Source organism: Durio zibethinus, chromosome 4 (genome assembly GCF_047325235.1).
Source record: "Durio zibethinus cultivar Kanyao isolate XHJ-2024 chromosome 4, ASM4732523v1, whole genome shotgun sequence".
NCBI lineage: Eukaryota > Viridiplantae > Streptophyta > Magnoliopsida > Malvales > Malvaceae > Durio > Durio zibethinus.
Window position 1 is genome coordinate 9,362,146 of NC_143165.1, and position 21,672 is coordinate 9,383,817.

The 21,672-nt window shown below is 26.4% G+C and overlaps 2 protein-coding genes and 1 pseudogene across 8 annotated transcripts; 1 reads left to right on the plus strand and 2 right to left on the minus strand.

Annotated features, from left to right (window-relative positions):
* Positions 1–7,161: 7,161 nt before the first annotated feature.
* Positions 7,162–10,657, minus strand: LOC111287927 (cysteine synthase 2-like; annotated as a pseudogene). Its single transcript, XR_016341504.1, has 4 exons — positions 9,778–10,657; positions 8,972–9,081; positions 8,277–8,892; positions 7,162–7,735 (listed from the first exon to the last, which is right to left on the minus strand). The product of XR_016341504.1 is annotated as a cysteine synthase 2-like (transcript).
* A 4,057-nt stretch (positions 10,658–14,714) lies between these two features.
* LOC111287863 (uncharacterized) lies at positions 14,715–18,122 on the plus strand. Of its 6 annotated transcripts, none has more exons than XM_089759423.1 (2): positions 14,715–15,156; positions 17,648–17,980. In XM_089759423.1, the coding sequence occupies exon 1, from the start codon at positions 14,836–14,838 to the stop codon at positions 15,133–15,135; it is 300 nt and encodes a 99-aa protein (XP_089615549.1). In that variant the 5' UTR covers positions 14,715–14,835; the 3' UTR covers positions 15,136–15,156; positions 17,648–17,980. The 6 variants fall into 6 exon arrangements, with proteins under 6 accessions (XP_089615549.1, XP_089615550.1, XP_089615552.1 ...); XM_089759424.1 differs by having other exon boundaries at positions 17,671–17,980; XM_089759426.1 differs by having other exon boundaries at positions 17,676–17,980.
* A 262-nt stretch (positions 18,123–18,384) lies between these two features.
* LOC111287862 (two-pore potassium channel 1-like) lies at positions 18,385–20,908 on the minus strand. The gene is made up of 3 exons (XM_022878537.2): positions 20,565–20,908; positions 18,779–19,722; positions 18,385–18,682 (listed from the first exon to the last, which is right to left on the minus strand). The coding sequence occupies exons 2-3, from the start codon at positions 19,678–19,680 to the stop codon at positions 18,517–18,519; spliced, it is 1,068 nt and encodes a 355-aa protein (XP_022734272.2). The 5' UTR covers positions 19,681–19,722; positions 20,565–20,908; the 3' UTR covers positions 18,385–18,516.
* Between the last annotated feature and the right edge of the window lie 764 nt (positions 20,909–21,672).

The window sequence follows — 21,672 nt, forward strand, 5'->3', positions numbered from 1 at the left end:
ATTGGAGAATGTCAGAAAAGGGACGATAATGGAGATCGGATTTAATGGACGACTCTGATCTTGTTTGGTTCTCGTTTATGTAAATCCAAGGGTTGAGATTTTGTTTTGGAGGTATTTTGGAAGTAGAGGGCCCACATTTCGGGGGTGTGGGTGGGACCTATGTTGTGAGGAAATTTGTGGGCCGATTATCGGTGGTTTTTTACATTAAATTTTTCACTTTTTCTTTTTTTTTTTTAAAATAAAATTTCCCCTTTCTTTATTAGGCTAATAGGAGAGTATTACAAATAAATATTAGTAATATTAGCAATGTAATCAGTCACACTGAATCAATACTGTAGATAGCATTTTTTTTTCTTTTTTTTTTTTTGACAACTTTTTTATCGGTCGTCAATAGTCGCACTGTTAGCAGCTCTGACAATCGCTTGTAACTGCTAATTGCTCTAATAGTCACCGACAGTTGTTTTGACAGTCAGTGGTCACCTTAATCTTAGATAATCAAAATTTCATATTTTTTAAGATTTTAATCTTCCTTTTGCTCTATAAATAAAGCTATAAAAACATTAATGGGACAGAGGAAAAAAGAAAGAGACCCTAAAAAAAATACTCTACCAAAGAAAAAATAAAAAAACACAATCCTTTGAATGGGGAACCCAACGTCGAAAAAACCTGAAAAAAAAATCAAAATTAGTTGCAACAAAAAGTAAGTCAGAATATAAAAAAAAAAAAAAGAGAAGGTTTTAGCTGAAAGTTAGAAAGCATATCTAGGGAACTGGAGACTACTTTTGGTGAAAAGAAGGTCGGATCTATGTTAAAGGGGTCGAGAAGAGTTTTTGGGTGAATTTCAAAAATTTTCAACGATCGACACGACGATCGGAGTTCACCTCCGATAAGAACCACGACGACCTTCAGGACGGACAGTCACCAGCCTCTAACCTATTTGAAAAGAAGGAGAGAGAGATTTTTTAAAAGGGGAAAGAAGAAAATTAACTGAAAAAAAAAATTGGGCTTTGATAGAAACCCCTAAAGGCCAAAAAGACGTTATTTTATTAAAGGACCAAAATGACATCGTTTTAAGCTCAGGATCCGCGCGTCAACCTATCAACCTGACTTGGGGTCTACACAACCGACTTGAAAACCTGGCTCCCCTCTCCTTAGACCTGTTTAGTTCGATTGGTGCTGAATCGATCCAGATCGATCTGAACCGACTTCGAACCACTGAATGCGATCAGATCGTCCAACTGCCCGGATAGAAGTTAATCGAATCGTTGATCAGTCCGGTTCAAGTGAATTTTTTTTTTGAATTTTTAATATTATTTTTGTTACTTTAAATTTTTATTATTAATATTTATGCATGTTGAAATGTTTAAATTTGCTAGAATAAATTTTTATTATTTTATAAAATAATTAATAAAAATAAATAATAAAATATATAGTAAAAATTTATGATAATTTTGTTATTTTTAAAAATAAATCTTATAAAATAATAATAAAATAATAATAAAATAATAAAATAAATAAGAAAATAAAAATTTTATCCGACGATGAGATTTAAAGGTACTCCGAGTAATGATGTCTACAAAATTTTTAGGTGAGAATTTTTTTTAAATACTACCAGTGTATTTGAGTATTTATAAAAAAGTTTTCAATACAATAATTTTTTTAATTATAAAATAATAAATTAAATTAACCAATAAATTTAAAAAACAATAAAAAATAAATAAGAAAAAACAAAATTTTATTGAAGGATGAGATTCTACAAGTATTTCGAGTAGAAATGCTTTAAGAAATTCTTAGGTGAGAAGATTTTTTTTAACAGTACCAGTGTATTGGAATGTTTATAGAAAATATTCAATATAATAAAAATTCATATTTTCTTCGATTAAATGAAAAAGATTAATAAAAATCAATAAAATTTCTAAAAAAGAGAATAAAATACATGCATTAACATATTAGCATTTTGCATTGCATGCATAATAAAGTTTTTTACGAAAAGTAAATTTGAGCCTCCAAGGATGAGATTCTAAGGTATTCCAAGAAGTGATGCCTAAGAAATATTTAAGTGAAAAAATGTTCTTCTATTGTTGCCAATGTACTAAAATATTTTAAGAATAATTTCGATAAAAAGGTTTCTAATTTATTTTTCTCGAATAAAATTTGAGCACTAAAAAAATAAAATTAAAAAAATAACTAATTTCTAATAAATGAAAAAATCAAGAAAATTATTTTTCGAACATCGAAAATGAGATTTTTTTTATCAAAATTAAATAATAACACATAGTTAAGTGGTATCATTTTTAAATGATCGTTGTGGGGATACTAATTATTCCTCACCTATAATCAACTTTCGAACCCAAACCATTTCGTAGACCATAAAAATATCTTTTTAATATATTTTAATTAATTTTAATATTTTATTAAAATGATATGTTTTAATAGATGGTCAATCGCACTTAGCCAAAAAAGATTGGTGGTGACTCTGTTATTTTTTATTTCGTTTCCAAATTCGTCAGATAGATACAAAATCATTATGACAAATACAGTAAAAATTTTAAATTCAAGCTTGATCAAAAATTTATTATTTGAAATTCGATTCAAATTTAATTAAATTTAATTTTTAAGTTCGAACTTAAGTTAAATTAAAAATTGAGTTATTCGAATTTACTCAATTAGATTCGTTAATAAGAATGAATTCAATTTTTATATTTGATTTTAAATTTGATTATGTGTTTGAACTTAAATTTGAACTCAAATTGATATATATATATATAAAGATAAATATTTAATATTTAATTAAATTAATAAAAATATATTCAAATTTAAAAGCTTAATTAAGCTCGTAAGCCACTCGAATTGGGTATTAAAATACTCCAACTCAACCCAATCAATGAGTCGAGCTACTTAATTCAACAATAATCGAGTTAATTTTGAATTTTCTTTAAACCGAATCTGAATAACTTATGAACATTAATTAGACCTGACAATTTTAGATACGACACGCTAATACAACACAAAATGACACCAAAAAAATTATATATATATTTTTAAAAAATATGTTTTGTGTTTATTTGTGTCGACACCATATAATTTGTGTTATATATATGTTGACTCGTCTAAACACGAGACATAATATAAATAATATATTTAATTTAATCTTATCATCTAAGTACACGTTTAATATATTTAATACGTTTAATATATTTTTTATATTTATTTGAATTTAATATAAACCTTTAAAGATTATTTTAATTTTTAATCTTTTAATTATTATACTTAATTAATTATTTAATATTATATAAAAATTATTTTAAATATGTAATTATGATACTCATTTAATAATTATTATAAAATTATTTTTTATAGTAAGAATATATATACAATATTAATATTAATATTAATCATATATATTATTATTTTATTCTGTAATCTTTAATAGTTTATCATTTTAAATTTGATACTAAAAATCAATATAGTTATGTAATATAAATATAAATTTAAATATATATTAATTATATATTAAATGAGTATTAAAATTTTTTTTAATATGTAAGTATTTTTTTATATTATTTATATGTCAAATTTATTAAATTATAAATTATCGATAATTTATGGTTATTTATTATTTTAGTCATATTTTTATATATATTTATGTTAGTTGTATATATTCGTGTATATCCATATTTATTGTGTCTCTTTGTATATAATTATATTATTTATATTGTGTTTAAATAAATTAATTGTATATGCGTTAATCGTATTATGTCGTATGTAACACATATATTAAACATGTCATGTTATATTTAGGATTTAAACATATTTTATAATTTGTATCGTATTTATATTTTAATAATTTGTGTAATTATACATGTCAAATATGATGTGAGACATGACACAAAACACGAATTGTCAAATCTAATATTAATATATCATTTACATCTTAACTAATATTCGTAGTTTTTTTAGAGTTTGTTTTATTTTTAAGTTTAATATTCAAATGTATCTTCACTTTTAGCACAAAATATAATTAAAATTTTTATTTTTTATTACATGTAAATAAATTTATAATTTTTTTATTTTACAATAAATATAATAATAAACTTTTAAAATCACAAAAAAAAAAATTCAATTGTCGTAATGTAGCATAACTACCACAACATAAAACATGTTGACGTCAAAAATAATATGCATGTGGATTGATGATGTGGTATAAATGAAAAAAAATTTGAAAGAGAGAAAAAGGGAAGACCAAAATCTTTAGGGATTACAAAATATTATATACTTGATAGATTTTGATTAGTTTCAATTTAATGGAATCAAATTTATTTTAAATAAAAGATCAGATTGGGTTTTTTTTTTTAAGATTGAGTTTGGATTGGAGTTAGGCTTTAGGTGGCATCATGATCTGACCTAGATATATATCAAAATATATTTTTATTATTTATTTAATTTTATGTTTATATATATCTATTATATTAATAAAATTATTATTTAATATATTAATTTAATAAAATGTTATATTTATATATAGTTAAAATATAATTTATTTTAAAATATTTTATATTATACTAAATTAAATTATTAAATTAATTTCGATTTCAATCGATTATAATTTATGAATATACATATTAAATCAAATATAAAAAAAATATTTTAATATCAAATTAAATCAAATTCAAACATAAATATTAAAAAATCGAATCCAATAAAAACCCATCCCATTATCATTTTTAAAAATGAGCAATGGATGAAGGAAAAAGGGAGAAGAGGGAAGGGTCCATACAACAATGATTGACAGTTGCTGATCAATCTCTCTCACTAGATTTGATAATTCATATATTTGTATTATGTAAAATATTAATAATTTATGCATTTATGTTATGTTTTACATGAAAATTACGTGTTATAAATTTTATCAATACAAAAATAAATTTTTTTTTATTTTATTAAATCTATTTATAATTTTTGTTAAAATTTTAAATTATTTTATTTTTATATTTTTTATTCATATTATTTTAATATTATTGTATCATATTTAAAATTATCAGAGCTACTCCCATTTCCTTTCCCATTCATACTTTGAGACAATTTTCAATAACCTTGTCTACGAAGCTTAATATCTTTAAATCAATTTTTGATCGAAGTCCATAACTTAGGATGTATCATATCAAAATTTGGAGACTTAGGATCTATTGAACGGCAAAATTAATTTTGATGAGATTAAAAATAATAATAGAAATAAAATTAATTATTATAGTATTAAGATTTAATATTATAATGATGAGATTAAAATCAGTGATGAAATATATATTTATATGTAAATGCAACGGTGACGATAAAATGAAAAGAAAAAATAACTATTAAAGACATTAAAGTAAAAATTATATTAACAAAAAATTTAAATTATTTAATATTTATAAAATTAATTAGAATTTTATTTATTTATTAATTTATTATATAATAAATAAAACTTATTTATTATAGTAAATTAATAAATTTATTTTATAATTTTAAATAAAAAATAAAAATAAAGTATAAGAATATTTTTGTCTTTGTAATATAAAATGAAAGATGAAAAAAGAAAAAAAAATGAAATCGAATGCATTTTTTCAATTGGAACTAAATCTTCCAATGAAGAAAAGCAAATAAACGTGATGCAAGCTTTGATATCCAAACAAATGTTAAACATTAATGAAATCAAATTTTGTCAGTGAAGTGCAGTTAAAATCAAATGGAGCTTCAATTTCTTTTTAGATGGATGATGGAATTGAAAACAGTAATAAAAATTATTATAATAATTATTAAAAAAATTATTGTAATTATAATTAAAAAATAAATTTTAATAAAAAATTTATATTAAATAAATTTAATTAAAATTAATATTTAAATTTAATTAATAATGTGATGAATTCGATTTCACTGCATCAAAAATACACGATAGAATCTAAATCTAATCTCATTTTGTTTGAAGCTTTTGTCCAATTTTGTTGACAGAGATACACTAAGATGTCGACATATTTCACATTTTGGCTTGTGCACAGTCAGAAAGAAGAGAACATCTACTTGGGACCACTCAGTGCTCCCCCTTCACAATTGTCGGTGTCGTATTCTGGAAGATCGAAACCTAGGTGGGAAGCCGGTTAATAACAAAGGTAAGAGAATTTTTTAACGTTTATATTTCGTCATTCACATAAATACTAAAAAAAGAGGAAAATTTTGAAAATAGATGTATATGAAATTGAATTAATAATATGTGACGGAGTTATTTATAGTTGTATGATGAAAATGTTAGGTCTGGGTAGCCTAAGCTTCGAAGGTGTTACAGGCTTGATTTGAACTAACATTCAATGAGTCAATTAAGAGATGACAAATTGATATTTTTATGTTATCCGGAGCTCATTTGAGATGATCAAAGATGTGAATCTCGGTATTTCAAGTTGACAAGCTTGAATTGAAAAGATCGAATTGCCTCCATCTAGCTGATGAGTGACGTTCTGGAACAAAATATCTATTTTATCTCTTAAACGTCTCTAACAGCAATCAACGCCGCAAGAGCCGAATCCATCCAGTAAGCAACGGTTAAGACAGAAACTGAAAGAGGCTGATAGAAGGATCAGTGAGACAGGGCGGGAGATTAAGGTGGAAAATTTAACAGAGCTTGTAGGTGGCGGGAAAGTAAGCCCCAACGTGTCCGAGGGTTCTTTCAGGGACTGGCTAGACCCACATTGCAATGACTCTGCAGTTCGAGAAGTGCTACCCCTGTAACCAATCATAATTAAGTCTTTGTCTTGTTGGAGGTAAGTGAATTGAGGTAATGTTTTTTGACAATTATCCATCAAGCGGACCATTTGGTTTCAGTGGCAAAAGACAGATTTTTAAGTTTTTTCACTTCAATTTTCTTAGGTAATAGCATCAATTTAAAATTAATTGACAATAAATAAATTTTTTATTAGACGTGAAATAAATCATTTTAACAAAGTCTTATTACGTGTAAGCGAATGTAAAAAAAATTTATTACATAACAGATTTAAAAATGATAATAAAAAGAAATTTTAACTTTTAAATTATATTAAATATTTAATTTAAAATTAATTGATAATAAATAGAAGGACTCAACTTAAATATAATAGAAGAAGCATATTACCTAACAAATTTGAAAAGGGCAACGAAAAGAAATTTAAACTTTGATATCACGTTAAACATTCAATTTAAAATTAATTGACAGCAAGTAAAGATGTTTAACTTAAATATAAAATTACAAGACGTAAGATAACATCAGGGAAACTTGTGCCAACATACACATTGGTGTTCTTGGAATCTTATCAGGTTTCACCATAACAGTATAAACTTCCTTCGTTGCTTAGCCACTAAGTGGTATTTTGTGTAGTCATTCGCATAAAATAAGGTCACTTTGAACCGAATGGCTTCTGAAACTTGTTCAACAGACATGGCTAGATATGCCTCCTGACCCTACAGGGAATGCCTGAAAGTACCAATTGAACATCTTAGCAGGTTTCATTTGATGCTCATGAAGTCTAATACAGTTGCCGTAGGTGTCAATCCATGCTGGGACAGATACTTAGCATCATACAATTTGTTTATATGCCTCATCTCACCACCACATAGAATGGTTGATTATGATGGTATTGCCAGGGACAAGAGCCTTTGCCACTTCAGCAGCTCCAGCACTGTTCATGGCTGAAGAACTCCCGAAAAAGAGCTCCTCATCTCTCAAAAGAACCTGAAATGTCAAGCAGGTGCAAGATTAAAGCCTCAGAGCCAATCAAACATTCTAACACAAGAACGTGTGCAAACCAGGCAAGACAACTTTACCATCATTTAATATCAGATTCAAAATAAATAAGCAGAGAATAAGGATGTATTCTATTTTGAAAAGAATATGTATCTTTTTTAACCACTGAAGGAATGGTCAGGGGAGTGGTATGAGTGATGAGGAAGTAACATGGTAACAACACGAAAATGATATGATTTAAAATTTTAATAAAAATTGTATATGATTTGTTATTTTAGTAAAAAATGTATATAAATTTGATAAAAATAAAAAATTATATTTTATATTTAACGTGTTGTTACGAATTTATATAGTAATCTTTTATGTTTTATACATGTTTAACACAATAGGAATACAATATAGATACACAAATTGCTAGGCAATATCATCCAAAGCACAATTTCTATCCCAAAACTTGTATGTTTAATTTTTCTAACAATGTGGGAAAGAAAATGAGAAACAGAGCACATATAAAAGATGATAGACAGACCTTAACATTTCAACAGCCTCCTTATCTTTGCCTTGAAAAGCCCCATCAAGCTTTGCCATCATAAAATTTTGAGTCAATCTGTTGATTCCAATCCCTTCTGTTATGGTGTCAAATGGATTCTTCAGCTTTTGTCCTTCAGCTTCCTCCCCTGGTTGCCTTATTGAACAAACCAGAACCAGGAGGATCTATCAAAGAACATTTGATTTCGGGACTCTTCTCCTGTCCAAAATTTATACAAATACATACAAAATGGTTGAAAATCGGTCAAAATTTCTACCAGGAGAGACTTGGAAACACCAGCCACATTGCCAACAGTGCCTGCAGCTGCAATAAATGCATCTAGACCCCATAGTGAGCCCTGAAGTTTGCCAAATTTTCACATTGATTGGCAAAGAAACCACCACTGAATGGCTAAAGAAACCTGGATTTTTTTTTCTCCTGGTCAAGTGTGCAACCATTCATTTGATTCAAGTCTTGGCCATCCACTTGGTTGGCTTTTTTATTCTTGCTGCTAATTCATTTGCCTCCTAGCAACATCAACATAATGGTCTTTGTGTGTAATTGATGCTGGTCTCACCCTTTCGACAGTTGCTCCCATTGCTTCAAGTATTTGAGACTAAGAGATGTTTGCAACATTCAAAACAGATTAAAGTAATTCATGGAATGTGCTCATCCACAGTACATTTGACACATACATTCTCAATAGCAACATCATCTGGAATGACAAAATGACATTTGCATCCATAGGTAGGAGCTTCCCTGCGGCAAATACTCCACCTGGAACTAGATCACCTGATTCTAGAGCCTGTGGTATATCAGAAATTGGAAAGTAAACGGAGAAAATGAACTGGTTAACGAACAGAACTTCCAACATTGATGATCACAAACTGTACAGAATAATTGAGTTACATTTTTTAACAATAAGGAAAGGCATAAGCACCATAAAACTGTGATGAATATTAAAAACCCAAGTTTTAAAAACGTAAAAAGACAAATCCATGCTCAAATTATGAATTTATTATCTAATGTGATATTTAAAAAACTATTTATCAATCATGCATTATCATTTGAAGTTAATCACGTTAAAAGTAATGATCATATTAATTAAAAAATTAAAAAATTCATAATTCAGTTATAGCAATAAAAATTTTTAAAATTAAGAAATTATATTAAATATTTCAGTATAGTTTAAAAACTATTCAAGATATTAACACTATCCAAGAACATGTCAGAGGGCTTCAATTTTCACTGTATGGTTAAAAGTGCTATAATTCAAGTGCAAGCGTTTAATGTGAAGCATGACCTATCATACAAGATGGAAAGAGAGTCATTATACCAAGTACATAATAGCTTGAATGTCTCTTTGTGTTAATAATCCATGATGATAATTCTTATTTCTTTTATTTTTATCACAATTTCGGATGCTTTCATGCCTAAAGCAAGATTCTTTAAACCATGAACTATGGCATGTAAAAAAATCAATTGAAAATGTACGACTTACCTCAATAATTTTCACAGCAACTAATCTTTCACACTTGCCAAGAATCTGAAAAACTCTTATATGAGTATCCATGAAACCAAGTCAATAAAGCATTGATTAATCACAGAAATCAGAAAAGACCCTGATCTCATAATCATACAAAACAGTAGCTTTAAGGCTAAACATTGATAAAATCGAAAAAGGCAGTGAAGATCAGTGTCACAAATTCAAAGTTTCAGACAAAAAAGCATGAATTAAAGAGACATACTTGAAGACTAGATACCAAACAACAACACCAACAAATTAAGTTTTATATATCATAATTTCGAAATCAGTAATATGAAAAGTCAAAAAATGAATTATGTTAAGTTATAATTTTAAATTTTCTTACGTCACTTATTTCTATCAATAATCCTTATATTTTCATCTAATCCTTAACTTTTATATAATTTCTTATTATTTATATTTATATCTTTCATGATTTACTTCTAAAAATTTCTTATTAAATCTGCCTATCTGTTACCATATTATTAGTCCCAAGTCTGAATAAAGTAAAGAGAATTGTGATAGATTGATGACCAACGTAAAATATAATCAAACCATGATAATGAACCAAAATAGGATCCAGGTATCAAAATCAAACTAAAACACAGAAAATTGCAAACATAATAGTTTAATCTAAATTGGAACCCAGATATCAAAAACAAAGTCTATTGTCATGTTTTATTAGACAATTGAATGTTTTAATTCTAATAATAAGTAATTAGTAATTTCTTTAATCACAAGTAACTTATTAATTAATATAATATGAAAATTACAATTAATCTTAAAAAAATCCTTATTTCTAATAGATATCATTAGTCTATTTTAAGAAATTTATACTAATTTTTAATAAATTTAAAAGAAAATATCTTAATTTATCTAAGCGATTAATAAGGTATAAATAGAGCTTTGGGTAGGGATAATTGTAATTTAGTAAGGAGGATAATATTACAAATCACTCTTAAATATTATAATAAAATGTTCAATATGATATTTAAATTTTAAAAATTTTTAATGTAATATCTAAACTATTAATTTATTAATTAATATGATATCTAAAAAATTATTTGTCAAAAATGTGTATTCATTTGGAACTAATAATATTAAGAGTGAATATCATATTAATCAATAAATTTATAATTTTGATATCTCATTAAAAATTTTAAAAATTTAAATATCATATTAAATATTTTAATATAATTTAAAAATCGTGATATTAACCCTAATATGGGTGTATAAAATAAAAAGCTTTTATATAAAAAAAATCTCCAAAAATTTAGTCATATCATATATCATATGTCCAAAATCTTAAGTTCAGCAATAAATAATGAAATGAGAAAAAAAATCTACTAGGGTTTTCAAAATTTCCTCCCTGTCTCTTATCATTTTTTCTTTTCTTTCTCATAATTATCACCTCCTATAGCACTAGTCTAATGCTAATCTAATGCTATTTTCAGCACTTAGGAAATTGTATGAAGGCTTCCCTTTTCCCATTCTTATCAAAATCAAAATAATTTAACTTTGATTATATATCAAGAATTCATAATTTTTATTGCTTTATGTCCAAATCAGGAATACTTATTGAAAACTGATATTGACCCATTTGCTAATGCTAGTCAATAAAGGAAATGAGTAAATACAATGTCACTTTCCTCTATCTATTTCAACTTTTTCCCAAGAAAAACCCAACCTTCCATGATCTTTCTTTCCTATACATGTCATTTCTTGGTTTTTGGTTCTTTTACTTTTACAAGCAACACCCATATTTGATTCATTGGAGTGGTTGATGAAATTATCTTGAAGCAATTTATACTTCTCAACCCTCAACATGATATTTTGGTTGTTGGGTTTCAAGATTTACTAACTTTCAAGCCAGTGATTTCCTCTTACCATTGCATGAAATAATATCCAATAGCTCTAATGTTAATGTTTTTCTTCACTTCTTCCCTATTACCACACTTAGGGGTTTAGCATAATTCGGTTCCCACTGACTTGATAGATTAAAATTGACTAAATTAAATTAAATTAATTTGATTAATTAAATTTTACTGATCGGTTAAATAAAAAGTTTAATTAATTAATTTAATTTTTTAAATTAATAATCAAATTAATTAAATCGACTTAATCAAAATAAGTTGGTTAATTTCAATTTTATAAGAGGTTAAATAAATTAATTTTTAATTTTTAAAAACCAAAACAATTGGTCACTTATTTTAAATTTGATAATTTAAAATATAATAAAATAATGTTATATGAATATAAAATATTAAAGTGACAGAATTTAAAATTTTAATAATAAAGATATATAAATTTAATAAAATAAAAAAATTATTTTATATTTTTATATTAATATAAATTAAAACACATAATTTTTATATAAAATATAATATAATTATATAAATTTTAATATTTTATATTATACAAATACATTAATCTTTCAAACCTACTTCTAACTTCATCTCAAAAGTTGATATCCCAATCTGAAGGATGAAACAAAATGTGGGTTTCTGTGTTTGAGCCCAAAATTTTAAAATGTTAGTCAGGCCAAATCTAGAAAATATAGTTTAAAAAAGAAAAGATTTTTAATGAATATAATTATTCTGAAAGTGGAATAAAATTCAGGCCTTTGGTTACTGCACCATATGTCGGATTGGATCTTATCTTCGTCGCAAGCTTACAAAAACTTTAGTTAAAGCTAAAATGCAGTCTCATTTTGAAAAACTCGAAAGTAACCGACAATTTCAGTGAAAGGACAAAGGATCTGTGTGTCATTTTCCTTAATTTTCTCATTGAAATGTGAAATGTTCCATGCACCTTCCCACTCTTTTAAAACTAGCTAGTTAGATACTTTAACTGAGCAACATAAAATTTTAAGTATACGGTAGAGTGATACGATAAAAAATATGAAAATAATAAAATTTTAATAAAAATTGAATATAAATTTTGTAAAAATTTAAAAATATTTTACATATTAAATATATTTATATTAATTATGATATAGTAATTTATATATATTTTTGGTTAAAAAAATTTAAAAATAAATAAATTGTTCGATTTTTAAATCAAAATAAAATATATTATACATAACAGTCCAAAAATAATAATTAAAAGTTATGCATTTAAAATGATCTCAACATAATATTATCAACTAAAATCAAACCCAAAATTTTTGCATCTGGGTGAGTGATTTTTGTCAATTAAACTAAGATCTTATTGATGATTAGATAATTTTTAAAACTTTACCTAATCGACACAAAATAAATATAAGACAAATACATTAATTATCAAATTTACTATCGGATCAATTTATTTTCTTTTCATTTTGGATACAAACTTTAAACTTAGTTACCTCAAATGACTTGAAAGTTGACAGCTTTCGGTTTCTAGGGCAAGATATCAATTTTCATAGCAAGGTTTATAGAAAAATTTGGAGCCCTTGAAATGGTTCCCCTCCTCCCCTACTCTCCTATACTCTATCCAAAAGAAGTTCTCCATATAGAAAGAATTAGTACATTCTTAAATCCCATTAAATTTTCACTCATTAATGTGCAAATATTAAAGAGAGATGTTGGCATGCCTGCTTTCAAACTTTGAAAAAATTTGGTGATGGTTATAAATGATTAAAGTAAAAAAAAAAAAATTAGATTATAAGTTTTTAATCTCAAAATTTACTCTTCCCACAAAATTAAAATAAAACTTACAAAATTATGAACGCTATATTATACACTCCTAATCCTTACTTCTTAAAATAATAAAAATAATTTTTATTTGATAAATTTTTAAAATTTGAGATCGGAGATGGGATAAAATTTATTTTATTGAAGATGAATTAAGGATTATATTAATAAAATTATTATTTAATGTTTTAATTTAAAAATTAAATTTAATAAAATATTATGATGTAATTTGTATTTTTTAAAAATATATTTACATTATATTCTATTATATTAAAATAATTAAATTAATTTTGTATCAAATATAAATTATACACATATATATATAAATCAAAATAGATTATGGTTTGATAATACAAAATAAAATAAAACAATTAAAAAATCAAATCAGATCGTGATGCCTATCAAATTACCATCCCAAATCACAACAATGAAATGCAATATGAATAAGAAAAAGTCCTGAAGGGCATATTAGGAAAGTAATATTTATCTACAACAAAACTAAAAAGCAAACGAAAAAAGTAATCACTAATCTTGGATGGACCGTATAAAAAAATTATATTTAATTTTATATATTATTAATTAAATGATATTATTTCATTAATAATGTAATTTAAATTAGATCATTTTAAGTAAGTTTTTAAAAATTATTAATTATTTTATATTTATTTTGATGATTGATATTTATTTATTAATAAAATATTATCATTTAATTTATCAAAAATGTATTTTTTTTCATTTTAATTTGTTTATTTTATATTGATTTTCATGAAATTTTAAAACAATGATTTTAATGTATTTAATATTAATATTAAATTTTTTTTATGAAATTAAAATTTCATCATTTTTAATGTTAAAAATAAAAAAAATATAAAAAATAATTTTGAAATAAAAAAAAGAGTTTTAGTTGTTTTTAAAAAATAAGATATAATTTTAAAATATTCAAAACAATGGATAAAAAAAATAAAGTATACAAATATAAAATCTATATATCAATAATACATTAGATAAAATTTATTAAAAAACAATAACTAAAGAACTCATCATTTTTTTTAAACCTTATAATTTAAAATACTACATAATTATCAGTACAAAAATTTATAAAAATAAAAAAAATAGATAATTTAAAATTTTACAAAATTTATATATAAATTTAATAAAAAAAATTTCTTATTCTTTTAATAAAATATGCCACAAATAGACACATTATCATTATTTTACTTAATTTCACCCATGACAGATCTCATTTTCACAATCTAAACTCAAAAAAAAAAAAACCGTTTACTTTTTTTTTTCCCCTCTCTTCACTTCCCTAAAAACCACACCAACCCTTTCAATTTCTGTGTCTTCCATTTCTATAACCATGGAGATCCAAGAAAAGCTGCTAAAGTTGAAGTACCCCATAATCATAACCCTCACTCTTTCAATTACCCTTACTTCCCTCGTCGTTTTTGCGCCTTCTTTCCTCACCATTTTAACCTACTTTTGGCCTCTTTTGCTCTCCACTGCTCTCTTCCTTGTTGCTGTTATCTTCTTTGGCAAGACCTCTGCTCATCCTGCCGGCTCTGACTCTCCGGCGGACAAGGCCGGTGAAGGCATCCTTAACTATGTTGCCGCCGGCCAACCCCAACTCACCGTTGACAGTTACAACAAGGCTGAGTAGGAGTTGCAACTCGTTATCACTGTAATCTCTAACTCTCTCTCTCTTTGTTGTAACTTTCACTTTTTTTTTTCTTTTCTGTTAACTGTAAATTTTGGAGGTGTAATAATTATTATTAATTACTTAGATGAGTAGTATTATTTTTTAATTTTTTTTTTTAAGATGAGAATGAATGATTAAAGTTGGCAATCTAACTCCAATTCGTTTGATTTTCATCCGATCTTATATTAATTTTTTATAAATTGAATTTCAAATCGAATTTAATCAGTTTTTTAATAAAAAATCGAGATTGGACTGATAGATCCAATATACATAATATATATTTTTATTATTTATTTAATTTTATATTTTAAAAATAATATTTATTAATTTCATATATTTTTATTATATATATTAAAAATAATATTTTAATATTAAATTAAATCAAATCAAATTTAAATATTTATTATATAAAATTAGATCAAATTTATATAAAAAAAAATGCCAACTCTATGTACTGTCATCTTTCTATATGATTGGGTTATTAGGGATTAGGGATAGCCGTTTTTGCAATTTTTTAGTAAGTCATGATTGTGATTTGATAGTGATTGCATTAGAATCTAGTCATTTTAGTTGTTTTATTAATTTGTATGAAAATGAGACTGAATTTTATTTTTTTCAAATGAGAAATAACATTATTATCATAAAAAAATAATAGTATTATAAAAATTGTTGCTAATGTGATTAATAAATTATATTAATTATTAAATTTTACTTGATAATTTTTTTTAAATAATAAATAAAATTAAAAATTAAAAACATATAAAAATAAGTGTTTACAAAATAAGTTAAAAAATGATAACGGTTTGGATTCATTTTATTTTTTAAAAATATTATATAATATTATAAAAATTTAAAATTTAATTTAAATTCGAATCGAATTTTTATTCTATTTGAATTGAATTGAATCAAATTTTATTGATTAAGCTTGGTTTATTGATTTGTAATTTATAATTTTTTAATTTTTATATATTATTTTAATATAAAAATTTAATATATTTAAATAAATTTTTATATAAATTTATTATTTTTATTTTATAAAAATTTAAAATATATATAAAAAATAAAATGTATATAATTTGATTCTATTTTTTTAATTTTTTACTTTTTAAAATTTAATCTAAACATAATATATATATTTAATATTTAAATTTAATTTAAATTAAATAAAAAATTAATATCAAATAATATAATTTTAAATTAATTTTCGAATTTTTCGTTTTTTGTGCTTAAAATAGTAGGTGTACTCTAATATTCCCTCACGTTTAATCTGTGACGTTCACGTTCTGATGTGGGGCTCAGGCAGGATGGCTGTCTACAATCTTGTTCTTATGTTTTTGATCGTACGACCAAAATGGTCCAGTGATGGGTCCCACAATGGTTGTTTAACAGTAAAATTCAAAGAGGATTTTCCATAATGATCTAGTAAGTATTGGGACCGCTGTTTAGATGGGTCCCCTTTTTAACACAATCATTCAGCCTTTTGATCTTGATGTATCATGATCGAATATGCGTGATGCTTAGCTGTAAACAATAATTTGATTGGCGTATGATGGACCATGGTCCTGGGTCACTTCGACTTTGACTGGAATGATTGTCGGGTGCCCATGGTTGGACAACGCATGTTATGGGTCGAATCCTTGCAAACGAGGCAGCCAAGCCGATCCACTTTGTGATCGTCGATAAAATAATTCGTATTTTTTAAATTTTGATATATTAAAATTAGATTTTTTTATTTTTAAATTGAAGGGCGGATTGGGTTTTTTTTTTTTTTTAAGTTGGATTTGAGTTTTAAGGTTACCGATTTAATTTGATTTGATTTGACTTTAACATATATAAAATATTTTTTATTATTTATTTAATTTTATATTTATATAGTATATTAATAAAATTTTTATTTAATATTTTACTTTAAGATATTAATTTAATAAAAAATATTATATTTATATATAATCAAAATATAATTTATATTAAAAATAATATTTTATAAATATTATATTAAAATAAAATTATTAAATTAATTTCAAGTTACGTTGATTCTGGTTCATATAAGTCTATGTCTAGTATGAAAAAAAAATTGTAGTTTTAGTTTCAAGTATAAATATTAAAAGATTGATTTAGAGCCGGATCGAGCGAAAAACTTATCCTAACTAATTGTCATTTTTAGATGTGATATGAAAATAATATAAAAAAAAAACTAAATTGATATGAGTTAAAATTTTAATAAAAATTATACATGAGTTTAATAAAAAAATATTTTATTTTTTGTATTAGGATGAATTATAAAATTTAATTTTTGTGTAAAATATAATATAAATATATAAATTATTAATATTTGACGTCACACTATACGAACCGTACCAAGTTAGGAGGTGACTCATACCATAGATCTGGTAATTGATATATTTTTATTACATTTATTTTTATGTTAAACATACATTATATTTATGTAGGGTTTGAAAGGTTCTTTTCTTAGGAGCATTTTCATCATCTGTTAAGGTTAGAGAGCTTGCAGCCATTGCCAACTTTGCCAACTTTGCCAACTTCGCCTGCTTTGCAGCATTGGAGGCCATTTGATTTGAAGTGATCCAGCAATAAGACCTACCTGCTAGAAGCATTACAACATAGAATTTCATAGTTGTAACATCCTTTTTAAACATTTAAATAAATTTGTAGAGCTAGAAACTAAATATATATATATATATATATGTGTGTGTGTGTGTGTGTGTGTGTGTGTCGAAACTATCCCAAGTCCACATGTTTGATCTTAAAAGATAATTGAAATCTACATATTTGTGTTTGTGCTGCAGATATCAGCCATAAGTATGCTGATGAGAGTACGTTCAGAGTTTTTCGAATTCGATTCCGGGATCCAATGTAGTATTTACCATGTAGATTTCAAGAAGATTTTGGATTGAAAATACAAAAACAAAGTTGATTCTTCATCACAATTACTTGAGTTGTTGAGCATGAAATGGCTTGTCATCTATATTTTACTTTTTCTGAAGCTGCATTGAGATCCTTCTCGAAAGAACGAACATATCGTTTTAGTTTCTCCAATTAACATGCACCATTGAAAATTTGGGTAATAAGCAGTGAAGCACGGACAAAGACACACAGCATGACCTAGGAATCATTGACCTGTATTATGTGTCCATGTCCATGCTTCATAGGCAGTGGCTGTGAACAACTTGTTGAAGAGCAATTAGTCAATAACTGGAAACAGTTATATATATAAATGATTAAAAGTTGGTGTTACAGATTTAGTGAATAGCTCTAGGATTATTCACTTGTTCAGCCAACAGAAGGCGGCTAATGCTAACTGTTCTTTTACATGTATGGTGTCTATGACCTCCTAGTTTCAACTGATTGAGCTAGAATTATGTCAGATACCGACAAGGTTCCAGACTGGTCGACATCCAGCACCTCAAATTCCTCCATGATAAGTGAAATATCTTCTTGGCAAATCTTCCCCATCTCTTTAAGTTTGAATAGAACAAACTCAGCAGCCCTGTAAAAATGAAGGAAAAGGAAAGATGTTATATGATGGAACTATCAAAAGGAGAGCAGATCACAGAATCTAAGCACATAATCTGCAAATCCTTACCCAACAACTCCATCATCATCAAGATCAGCTGCCTCCAAATCCACATTTGTCACTCTTCGGGTAAGAACCCACTTGGCCAGTGCTTTTTGTCTGTTCTCAGTGTTTAGCTCAGCAATGTAGAGAAAAAACTGAGCCAGGCAAATAGTGCCAGCCAATATCCAAAATACAGCAAAAATACGACCCCCTTTAGTTGAAAAGCTTTTATCTCCATATCCCAAGGTTGTGATGGTAGAGCAAACGCAATAGAATGCATCAACAAGGTCTAAATTCTCAACTTTATATAGGAAGACGGTCCCGGATAATATAAGCAAAACAAGAAGGATCAAGGCTGTATAAAACTTGTATTTCACCCTATTATTCTCAATCTCCTTTAGAATCTCAAGTTCACCAACTTTTTTATGCATATGGAAGGCTTTAACCAGCAATGTTTCTTGCTTCTCTACCAAGTAGTCTGCAGCTTTGGTCAGTACAAGTCCGATTAGAGCCATTCCGGTGAAGACGAAAGCACAGGCTAGTAGTTTTGCGAGGTTGCTGTTAGGAACAAGGTCACCATATCCAACAGTTGTCATTGTAACAACACAGAAATAAACAGCATCAAGAATTCCATTTGTTTTATCCCCTTTAATTTGGTTCCTGATTATATAGAAGCAAATGGTGCCTAAGCCAACGTATACCGTCAAGAATAAGGCTACCTTCTTAAAACTTGGGTGAAGTCTCCCAAAAATGGACTCAGAACGTGGAAGTGCAGCATCACCATTGATATCAGTAGGACAAAACTCTGCTAAAGGAGCACTTCTAATGCGTCGAAGTCTTCTCCTCTTTGGTGCATCACCATTAGTCTTTTGAGTTGTAGATGTTGCTAATCCTGATAGCAAAGGCTGGTTTGCACCATTACAGGCCATTATGAAGATTTAGCACACACAAATCACTACCAGGACCTAGCTCTGCAATAATCAGATTCGTGGATTTTAAATTAACCAACGTGTTTATGTACCATGAAGTATAGGACTTCAGTATAATGTAAATAGCCCAATGTTTGCAAACAAACTGGAACATAAAACGTGCTTCTGGCATTAAGAAGTACCAGGCTACCAGCCTTTAAATAAAAAAGGGGGGGGGGGGTTCAAGGGGGCTGTGAAACCAACCAAGCAGCATGGCTCTTTGATTTGCTAATTATCATGTGATCTTGTTTTTGTTTCAAAGCAGATCCGACAATATTAAACACGAAATAAACAGACACGGATACACAAATTGCTAGGCCTATTTCGAAGTCAATCTACTCAGCCTCCAAATTGTGAATTTTCTTTCAATTACAAGTAACATATCGGATTTAAGCAAAGCATCTGGCAGTTCATCGAAATTCATCCTGATTCAGTGTTCTTAAGCCGAATCCTAAATTTCACTCTTTAAATCCCTGATCTGTAAAGCGTCCCAAAGCCAAACATAATTTCCAACAAAAGAAACTAGCACAATCAAAAGTGAAATCCAATGCAGTGAAATCAACGTTTGATCCAGCAAAACTCTTAACTTTTCACATGATCATATATGAAAAAGGCCAGCAAGACTCATATTTTTAACATCAATAACCAATAGTAAAAATGCCAACGACGCTTTACTCAGATCAAGTAAAAAAAATCCTGAGGTTGATAGTTATGCAAAGTAACCGGTTTTAAAGAAAGCCATGGCTACAAACTTGGGTAGCCATGAAAGTTCATGATAAACTTAGAACCATAACTGAAACTAATAAAAAAAATGATCTACCCGGAAGGTTCTCGAAGTGAATTACCTGGGGAAACTGGATCTTGGAAGTGAAGCTATGGAGAAGAATTAGGACAGCTAAAGCTTTTGGAAATTGTTGGAAGATCCAAGTCTCTGTCAGTTCACAGTTAAAGTTTTGTCTTTTTTGTTGGTAATTGGTCGGGTTCACTTTTCAACTGAAACTTGGCATTGATTGAAGGGATGGATTATCCTTTCTTTTTTTCATTCCACTCTCCATAAATGTCTAATCTTAGGTGTGAAGGTTGATAAAGGTTAGCATAAATTAGTTGTGCTTTTATTTCTGGGGGTAGATTTTGTATGACTGGATCAAGAATCGGAGTAGAAGCAAAGATATAATTAGGGCTTGAGAAAAAAAAGAGAAAATCCAAAATTAATTAGAAATGGTAGTGTTTGTTTTGTTTGAATTTTTTTTTATTTGGATCGATTTGGATTGGATATTTTAAAATTTTTAATTCGGTTTGTGTCGGTTTTTGAATCATAAAATTAAAAATAAAAATATTTTAATCAAATTATTTTTTATTAGTTTTTTATAAAATTAATTATTTTATATTTAAATATATTTAAAAATAATATTAAAAAAATAAAAAAAGATTAAAGAAAATTCAAAAATCAATTAATCAAACTAATAAAATTTTGTTTAAATCAATTTGATTTTTTAAAGAGATCGTTTTAAATTCAAGTTGAATTTTTAGAATTTATAATATTATACTTCAAATGAAATAATCAAATTGAATCAAATTCAACAAATTATAACCTTATACCAATTTAAAGGTCCATATTAATTGTAGACACTCAATTTGATTCAGACTCGGATCAATTGGACATGATCCAATGGGGTCAACTAGACTTAAAGATTTATTTATTTATTTATCTTTTATATATTATTTGTTATTTATTTATTTCTTCTTCTTTCTTTCTTTTGTTCTTCTAGAATTTATTCCTGACTACTCTTCGGTTGCTAATAATGATTAAGATAATAATAAAAAGAGAATATTTTGCTAAGGATCGGGATTGACAGAGTTGCAATAGGATTCAAAGACTCTAGGATGAATTTGATGATCTGTGGAACCTAATCAAAATGGAAGTCCGAATTAATAACAAATTCTGTGATTAAT

Excerpts from the sequence above, each read along its gene's own strand:
- LOC111287863 (XM_089759423.1), top strand. The coding sequence starts at position 14,836 with ATGGAGATCCAAGAAAAGCTGCTAAAGTTGAAGTACCCCATAATCATA.
- LOC111287862 (XM_022878537.2), bottom strand. The coding sequence starts at position 19,680 with ATGGCCTGTAATGGTGCAAACCAGCCTTTGCTATCAGGATTAGCAACA. Across the intron at positions 18,683-18,778 it reads GATGATGATGGAGTTGTTGG|GGCTGCTGAGTTTGTTCTAT; the intron begins GTAAGGATTTGC and ends TCATTTTTACAG.